Source organism: Nematolebias whitei, chromosome 7 (assembly GCF_014905685.2).
Source record: "Nematolebias whitei isolate Nwh7 chromosome 7, NemWhi1, whole genome shotgun sequence".
In the NCBI taxonomy this organism is placed as follows: domain Eukaryota; kingdom Metazoa; phylum Chordata; class Actinopteri; order Cyprinodontiformes; family Rivulidae; genus Nematolebias; species Nematolebias whitei.
This window is the reverse complement of record NC_056504.1, coordinates 24,500,518-24,510,056: the sequence shown is the minus strand read 5'-3', so window position 1 is coordinate 24,510,056 and position 9,539 is coordinate 24,500,518. Positions and strand designations below refer to the sequence as shown.

At 44.4% G+C, this 9,539-nt stretch overlaps 2 protein-coding genes across 2 annotated transcripts in view; both read left to right on the top strand.

Annotated features, from left to right (window-relative positions):
• The first annotated feature begins 233 nt into the window (after positions 1-233).
• On the top strand, positions 234-1,160 carry LOC119412329 (olfactory receptor class A-like protein 1). Its single transcript, XM_037679318.1, has one exon. It carries the CDS (start codon positions 234-236, stop codon positions 1,158-1,160), a length of 927 nt encoding a protein of 308 aa, XP_037535246.1.
• A 1,512-nt stretch (positions 1,161-2,672) lies between these two features.
• Positions 2,673-9,539, top strand: part of phtf1 (putative homeodomain transcription factor 1) — a 55,588-nt gene continuing 48,721 nt past the window's right edge. Inside the window, exon 1 of the mRNA XM_037679317.1 lies at positions 2,673-2,770. Within this exon, the coding sequence (XP_037535245.1) occupies positions 2,741-2,770 (30 nt within the window). The 5' untranslated portion in view covers positions 2,673-2,740. The remainder of the gene's footprint in view (positions 2,771-9,539) is intronic.

The following is a 9,539-nucleotide window of genomic DNA, read 5'->3' as shown; positions in this document are numbered from 1 at the left end:
CAGTGTAATCCTGTGTGGCATTGAGGGGCACTACGAGTTATAAATTGTGAGCCATTTGGCGTTTAGTTCACTTACAGCTTTTACCTTTTAGGAACTCTGGGTGAGAGCTATCTTTATTTACTAGAGTTAATGTGTCTTATTTAGATTTGTGATCTGAGATTTAAATTGCTGATTATTTATAAGAAATTTAATTATCCGTTTTGTAAATTTTGCTTTGTGCAGGCCAAGGCGTCATGGATCTGTGTGTGACTATCAAAGGTGTCTCCTTCATCTTGCAAATGGGTATGGGCATATTGGGGAACACTGTGGTGCTTCTGGCATACACCAACATTGTTAGCTCTGAAACAAAGCTCCTGCCTGTGGACATGATCCTGTGCCACCTGGTCTTTGCCAACCTGATGCTGCTACTGACCCGCTGTGTACCCCAGACCATGACCGTGTTTGGGCTGAGGAACCTTCTGAACGATCCTGGGTGTAAAGTGGTGATTTATGCCTACAGGATCAGTCGGGCATTGTCTGTTTGCATCACTTGCATGCTCAGTGTATTTCAGATGGTGACAATAGCCCCTACTGGGCCCCGACTGTCTAGGTTGAAGCCTGCTCTTCCCTCACTGGTCCTCCCCACATTTGCAGGGCTCTGGCTCCTCAACATGGCCATTTGCATTGCAGCCCCTTTCTTCTCTACGGCTCCACGTAACGGCACTGTACCTGCCTTCACCCTCAACCTTGGCTTCTGTCATGTGGACTTCAGAGACAATCTGTCCTATGTCATTAATGGAGTAGCTGTTTCTGGAAGGGATTTTGGCTTTGTTGCCCTGATGGTGGGCTCCAGTTGTTATGTCCTCCTTCTTCTCCACCGCCACAGCAAACAGGTAAAAGGGCTTCGTCGCTCTCTGGGCAGTGGGACAGAAACCAGAGCAGCCAAGACAGTGCTTACCCTGGTGGTTCTTTACGTTGTCTTCTTCGGCATTGATAACATGATCTGGATCTACATGTTGACGGTGTCAAAGGTCTCACTGGTGGTGGCTGATATGAGGGTTTTCTTCTCATCCTGCTATGCATCACTCAGCCCATATTTCATCATATCCTCGAACAAGAAGGTCAAGGAGAAAATTGTGTGTTCGGCAGAGCATGACCAACTGTCAGTGGAGAGTCAGTAGTCAAATGATAAACGATGTAATTTTGGTTTGACAACCAGCTGACTGAACTGCATTTGCATCAGAATTGGTCTCCCAAATCTTATCATTTTGAGCACAGATGACGGGTTTAGCGCAATGGCCCATTTAGAATCAGAAAGTGTCTTACAGTGATTATGGTGTGCATGTGTAAACGTATATCACTATGTTCAGCTAAAATAAGTTAAAAGTAAATACAAAGTTTTGTTTTCTTCTGGCAGTGTGTTTTGGTTTTTCCTAGCATCTTAGTTAAGATAATTTTATTCTTTAAAATCAACAATGAGTTTTGAATTTCTATTAGTGTGATAAGACAAGACAGAAATGAACAGCATGTTCTTATTTTGAGAGTTTCTAGTGACTCAGGAAGAAGCTATTTTAACTAACATTTTTGTTTATATTACTATATAATTTCCCATCATGATTTTTGAACCTATTTAAAGTGCTGTTTGAGCATGAGCCATAACAGAACCTGTCAATAGTATACTGTATATTTTAGATAGTCACAAAAACAAAAACCTTCAATTAGCAATGTAAGATTTTATTTCATTTGAATTAATATTGAAAATGTTACATGAAATGTAACCTGACCTTAAAAGTTGTAGCCTTTTTGTTCAATCCAAAAGCATTTATAGCTTGAAAACAAATTAAATAATGTAAGTAAATACATAAAATATATATATTAAAAAAATAAATAAACAATTAAATAATTTAATTAATTAATAAATAAAACCACGCTGAAAACTAAAAACTACACTGAAAACAACCATTGTAATCATAACAAAGACTGGTCTGACTTTACAGCGCTCTGATTGGCTCAAATGTTGAGATTTAGTTGTCTATTTTATGACCTCAGTTATATTTTTCAGGGAACAATTCACTCAAGACACCCAGTAAAATGTCTTTGTGAACATTTGTACACAGACGTAAAATAACACTAAATATTACCTTAAGCTTTATAAATGTATCTGTTTTAATAAATCTTAAATTCGCCCTGTGTGAACTATTTTAAACCCTCCGGTGAATGATCGTGTTATACCTGAAAGACAATACTTAGGGTTTAATTCATTCAAATCTTTAACGCGATCAACCCGGAAAAAGAAAGCGGAAGAATTAACTTAAAAGTACAGAACAGTTGCAAAAATCTTTAAACCTGTTAAATGCGCGTGACTATGTGAGTCTTTGTTTAAAATATAGCATTTACGAGTCGATATCTTTGTAAAAAATACGGCAGACAAGCTTTTTTTAAAGACAACTGCCCAGTTTAAATAGATGAAACTAAAAGTGACTAGAGTACTTTTAGTCCACAAGTATGATTTTTGAAGACTTTTCACTCGTTCTGTGCCTCAATCAGCGTGAGGTCGTGCTTTAGGTAAGTGTGTTTGTTTATATTTTCACGTTTAGCTGCTTGGTGGTGTTTATTTTAAAAAGGTGCTTGCTTTTTCCAATAATTTTTTTTTTTTTTTTTTTTTTAGCAGTATGTGTACCTGTTTCCCTCAAATCTGGATTTGTGCCCAGTCCAATAACATGCCCTGATTCGTGTGTTTCGGCTTTTGTTGCTCATAAGAATGGTCAGAATAGCCTGGTATCAAGAGAAGGTAAGACCTTGATTTTTGTTCCATTAGATAATATATAAACTAATTTTTGCTCTTTCTCTCTTTGCGTGATAATGTTTTATTAGTGTTTGGGGTAGAAGTAAAATGTGTAAAACATGATAATGTGAATTTGAAACCAGGTGTAGGACTAAAACTTTAGGAGTTTACGAGCAAAATATAATTTCTTTCTCTTTCTCACACACACTATATATATATATATATATATATATATATATATATATATATATAAATATAAATATAAATATATATATATATATATATATAAATATAAATGGTCCTATTGTATTTTAATCTGCTAAATCTTATTTATTTTTGTTTCCTCTGTGGGCCGGAGGTTGTCTTGGTTCTATTTCGTATAGGCTTCGCCCTTTAAGAGCTGTCGCTTAGTGGGTTTATCCCGTCATGCGAAGCATTGCACTGAAAAATTTAGTCCATGCCCACCTGCTGTGTGGGCCCCACCCGGTCCGTATTAATTACGTTAAGAGCGGGTAATCGGCTCCCATTTTTCTTCAGCAAGCTAATAGCACTGTCAGAAGAACAAAGAAGGAAAGTTGTCTAGCTTGACCAACCTTTGTTAAGACTGCCTGTGACCCCGCCACGTCAACCTCCTGCCATCCCGGTGAGTTCTCCTCCCCGAGGAGAAGCAGACGAGCAGTCTTGTTTCAAGGTACGCGCCGAGGAGTATTTCTCAGTGGCAGGTCGCTACACGCTGGACGACGCCATCTTGTAATTTTCCTTTTATCGCGGACTCTTGGAGCGAATCGGATGGCTCCTCTGGGACAGGCGACGTCAGCAGCAGCCTCCCGCTGTTCACTCCCTCCTGGAGAGCGTAGTGTTTTGAACGAGGGGGGCTGAGTGAATGCTTACCCCCCCTGGACCTTTTTTCGCATCGGCGACCACACCGCTCCCAGCCGTCGGTGCCCTCCTCTGGAGCTGCCTGGCATAATCTAGGAGGCGGCTGACATGAAGAGACTTTTTTCCGTCCCTCTCCTTCCCCCGCCCAGATCGGATGATCTAGCGGGAAGGTTTCTGGGCTCCATTCCGGCTCACCTTCCCGATCCCATCTGGCCTCGTTTCCCAGCAGTGACGTCCTACTGGGACGAGGCCGCAGCCGGTCCTGGTAGAATAAGGGCGCCGGTTCCCACATTCGCGCCCATCACCAGAGTGGAGGGATTTCACAGAGCGGAAATTCCCTCGGTGCCCCCCTGGAGCTGAGCCTGGCGGAGGCTTACGGAGCAAAGATGTCCAGGTTGGACCAGCATCCTGTGCCTCCGGTTAAGCATGACCAGACGGTGACGTCGCTCTCAAACCAAGCTCTCCAGTGTGCGTTCCAGGCAGCCGCAGCGAACAATACATTACGCTGCTGGCATACAACGTTCAAGAGGCTGGAGGAGACGTAGCACTCCCTCTGCAAGGCAGCTGACGTCAACCTGTGTGCCTCTTTTGTTGTCTGCCAGTCTCGCATCGCAGGCGGAGGACGAGGTTTTCCAGAGGTCCACCTGGCCCGTCACTCCACCTCTCTCTCGGAGGAGCTGCTGAAAGTTTTTTTGTTGGAGGGCCCCCATCAACGACGGACGTGCTGTTCGGGACCATTTTCAAGACGTTCCATGGCTGCAGCAGCATCTCCCCGCTACGCCAGCCCCGCCTGTCAGACATCAGCCTTTCTCATCCCGGCAACCAGAGGTTCAGCGTTTCCCTGAGATCGCCAACAGGCGGCGCCCTAGGACAACAAACCGCAGAGCTCACCGGGGAGATGATTCAAAATGATGGTTTGCGGAGGATGTGTGTAAAGATGACACGAGTTTTTGGAATAAAACATCATTTAATGATGAAAGTGTCTGTTTTTTAGCCAGTCTGTCAGCTTGGATGACCTCACAGCGGCTCTTTCACACATCCTCCACACAAAACGAGCCGGTGGCCTTTAAAAAAGGTTTATTCAGAATCACCGTTGCTCCAAATAAGGACGAGACGCTCGCTTGACACAACAGTCGAAGCGAATGTGGTCCGCAGAATGAGTTCAGTGGAATAACTCGTTTTCAGCCCGAGCTGCACACTTTCAGGAACGGCACGCATCTCACCGAAGCAAACGCGTGCTTCCGCGGCAACTGCAGCCTTCATTCAAACGACGCAGCGTTGATGAAGGCGCGCGCACCGCCTCTCAGCGCTTGCCCGCTCGCATCAGCATAAATGTGAGACCACAGAACGGGCCCAGTGAGAAACCTCGCTCTCAGCAGGAGTGGCACGCGCCTCACCGAAGCAAACACGTGCTTCCGTGGCGCCTACAACCTTCATTCAAATGACGCGGCGTTGATGAAGGCCCGCACAGGAGCGGCACACGTCTCACCGCAGTGGTGTCAAACGCGTGCTCCCGCGGCGCCAACAGTTTTCACATGCCTTTCCTCAACACACGCCGGTCCACATAGACATGAATGTGAACCCGCAGCCCGAGCGTGGCACAGAGGCGCGTTCACAGCCCTTTCGAGGAAGCCTCTCCTTGGGTCACGCGGAACACACTTCCGTGGCGCATGACGACGATCGGGGCGGTAGACTGGCTGACGTCCGTAAAAACATGACGCACCACCTAAATGCACGTCCACTCCACGAATATTACGCGGAGTGGATGCGAGCTTGCTCGCCAGACAGATGGATGACTAAGCTGATAGCAGGGGTTACACACTGCAACTTGCAACCCGACCCACTCCGTTCGGAGGAGTTTTTAGAGACGGTCCTGTCATCACCAGACCAGGTCTCATCCCTAAAGGCAGAAGTCCAGGGGTTCCCGACGGAGAGGAAAACACAGGTTTTTTTACTCACGTTACTTCCTGGTTCCAAAACGGACCGGAGAAACAAGACCGATTTTGGGCCTGTCAGTTTTGAACAAGGCGATTGTGGGCAGACCGCTTCACATGTTGACAACGGGAAGCAGCGGCACAGGCTCAGGTGTAGGGCTGCAACTAACGATTATTTCAATAATCGATTCATCGGCTGATTATTTTTTCGATTAATCGATGAATCGGCAAAAAAAAACAACACGTTTTAATTTCCACCCCTTTATTCCAAAATTGAACATTTGACTGACATAGCAATTTACACAAAAAACAGGTTGCTATTTGACTATTCTGTTGGTAAAATATTGAATAAATATAAAAGTTAGTCAAATAGCTTACAAAAATAAATGTACACAAAAATATATACAAATGTATGCTTTATACCTGCACAATATTTAGCTACTTTGTAAAATGTGTCCTTCAGGGAAGAGTGTAACCTGGATTAAAAGTGTGGATTATTGTAGTGAAGCCTTCATCTTCAACCATCGACAGAGGCCTTGTGTCAGTGACGATCATTTAAGGATCTTTCAGTGAAGACAGCTGCTGCTGTGGTGTCCATGATGTCTGTCCATCATAAAGGCTGTTGTTGTTTGTTGTTGTTTTCTGGAATGAGACAGTAAATATGTATTATAGAATAGAATAGAATAGAATAGAATTCAACTTTATTGTAATTGTACATGTCACAGGTACAAAGCAACAAAATGCAGTTTGCATCTATCCAGAAGTGCTTAGCAAGAAAAATAAATTGGTAGATATATATAGTACAATATACAGTAAGTTGCTTTGAATATGCTATAGGTATAAATATATACAGGTTGTGAGTGTACAGACTATGAACAGGTTATAATATGAAGGGGTATAAACAGCTATATAAAAGAAAAATATATATAAGTATGTGAGTACTTATGAACAGTAGATAGTAGATTATGTGTACAGTTTGTACAGTAGTGGGCTAACGGATGAAAGTGCAGGTGGTGGTGTTACATTATTCATTATAATTATTATAGCATAATTTACAGCAACTCAAGACATGCCTTGTTTTGCTTACAGTGTTAGGTTCAGGCAAAAGTAGCTCAAAGAGCAATTAAACACACACACACACACATAAAATACTTAATTACACACATTTGAGTAGATGTAATAAATTACTTTAATTCCTGTTTAAATGCAATTCATCCTGCCATACCTGCATTGTCTTCAGACTTTGCCAGCAAATTAAAAGTTGAAGCTTAATCATTAAATTATTATCTTTGTGTTAGATTTATTTATAAATCACATTTAAACACTGCTTGTACCAATTAAATTAAATTAAAAGTAACACACACGTTCTCTATCACGTCATTAATCAGAAAAACAAACAAACAAACAGCTTCATCTACCAGACAGACTGAAACAGAACAATGTGTTAAATTGTAGAGACTCACCTGCAACACGAGTTGGGAGTGAGACGAGTTGTATCAGCTGTTTAGCTCCTTTCTCCTCCTCGTGACTCCGACATGTTTACGTTTTATCTTCGTGGTTCTCTCGTGTCGTGTCGGCGATTTTCAAAGCTGCATGCTTCTCATTTTTTATCTTTGTGAAGTTCTCCCACACTTTGGAGGACTTGGGTCGAACAGTTTTCTCTGCGTTGGTCATTTGTAAAATTTACTTATATCCCTTTGAAAACACCGCCTCGCTCTGTTCAACTCGCGCTGCAGTTTTTTTTTTTTTCAAACTTTATTCAGTCGGTCAGCATTGACAATGAACTGCTCGTGAACAAAACGAAACAACTCCGCAGCGCCGTGAAAGACGCATAATCGCGCGACACAACGAATCGATAATGAAATTCGTTATCAACGCTTTTAATCATCGATTTTTATCGATTTTATCGATTCGTTGTTGCAGCCCTACTCAGGTGCTGACGTCACACCTGCTAATTCTGGGCTTCGCCATAAATTGGAAAAAAGCTTGATTCTCCCGGCCCAGATGATTATCTGGGAGTGGAGCTAAACTCGACCACCATGAGAGCTCGTTTATTCATTTATCACAGACTAGAATTGACACTCTAAGAGTCCAGCTCCACCACGCAGAGTAGTAACAGCTATTTTCCATCATGAAGCTGTTAGGAACGATGTCGTCCGCTCACACAGTGGCCCGCTGGGTTTACTACACATGAGACGCCTCCAGAGATGGTTTGCTCGTCTGCGCGTGGATCCGGTGAGGCAAAAGAGACAGACGATCACTGTTCCTCCCTCCGTGAGAACAGATCTCCGACACTGTGAAACCCCCTGGTTCTGTCTGAGGGAGTCCCCGTCAGCAGACCTACGTCACACGTGTCCGTCTTCACAGACGTGTCGTTGTCAGGTTGGGGGGTGACATGCCTATCTCGAGCTGTAGGGGCGCTGTGGCGTTTCTCACAACAGCTCATATAAACGTTCTGGAATGTTGCACGGTTCTGAATGTGATTCAACACTTTGCTCCTGTGCTACAGAATCAACACATTTTGATTCACACAGACAACAAGGTTACTGCTGCTTACATAAACCGGCAGGGGTGTGTGCGCTCAGCCCAGATGTTACACATTGCGAGAAAACTACTGTGTTGGGCACACCTCATCTGCTCTCAATCAGAGCAATGTACATCCCCGGTGTTCTGAACAAGGGGCAGATGTGATGTCCAGGGGCGGTCTGCGTCACGGGGAGTGGACCCTCCACCTTGATCTGATGGCCCAGACATGGCAGAAATTCGGCAAGCGGCTGTGGACCTGTTTGCGACACGAGAAAATGCTCAGTGTCAACTATGGTTTTCACTGAGCCCGCGAGATGAACCACCGCTGAGGGTGGACATGTTTGCTCACAGCCCATGGCCCAAAACGCTTCTTTACGCGTTCCCCCCACCTCCTCTGATATTACGGTTTCTGAACCAAGTTCAGGAGGAGGGATTGACAGCTCTCCTGGTGGCTCCTGAGAGTGTGAACGCACCATGGTTCCCGGTTCTACAACGCCTATTATCAAGGCGCATGTAGAAACTGCCATGAAGGGAGGACGCTCTCCTCCAGGCGGGAGGAGTGATCAGGAGTTACCCAGAAACAGGCCAGCACCTGTGTGTCTGGCCGCTGAGCAGATCCGCTTAGAGAGGATGGGTCTCCCGCAAGGTCCAGGATTCACGTGCTGTATCCACCACAGCGCTGTACACATCAAAGTGGACAGTTTTTTTTCAGCGCAGGTGTAATGAGAAAGGTGTAGAGGCCACCTCATGTCCACTAGGCGGCGTGCTGTTCTTTTCTGCAGCAGTTGATGGATAGAAATTTGGCGTTCAGCACGATTAAATGTATGCTGCAGCCATCTCTTCCTGTCACAAAGGTTTTTTGGAGACAGAACAGCTTTTAATCATTCGCTGATGAAACGTTTTGTAAAAGGTGTACAGAGAAAGGTGTAGAGGCCACCTCATGTCCGCTAGGCGGCGCGCTGTCCTTTCTGCATCAGCTAATGAACAGAAATTTGGCGTTCAGCATGATTAAAACGTACGCTGCAGCCATCTCTTCCTGTCACGAAGGGTTCGGAGACAGAACAGCTTTTAATCATCCGCTGATGAAGCGTTTTTTTAAAAGGTGTACAGAGACGCAGGCCTGTTTCATGCCCACTTGCTCCACTGTCTGATTTAACGCTGGTCTTGCGGGCCCTGATCAAGCTTCATTTGAGCCACTGAATCAGGTTCCAATTAAATTCTTGTCTCTTAAAACAGCCCTACTGTTGGCTTTAACATCCGCTAAGAGGGTGAGCGATTTATCTGCCCTCTCTGTCGCTCCATCATGTCTTAGAATTCAGGCTGATGGCAGCTCAGCTGATCTAAGACCGAATCCAGCTTTTATACCTAAAACATCACGAGCTCTTTTAAATCAAGAGTGATATCGTTGGAGGGGTCCCCCCCCCCCCCCCCCCCCC

What these genes read in the sequence shown, in the direction of transcription:
- LOC119412329 (XM_037679318.1), top strand. Translation starts at nt 234, where the DNA reads ATGGATCTGTGTGTGACTATCAAAGGTGTCTCCTTCATCTTGCAAATG.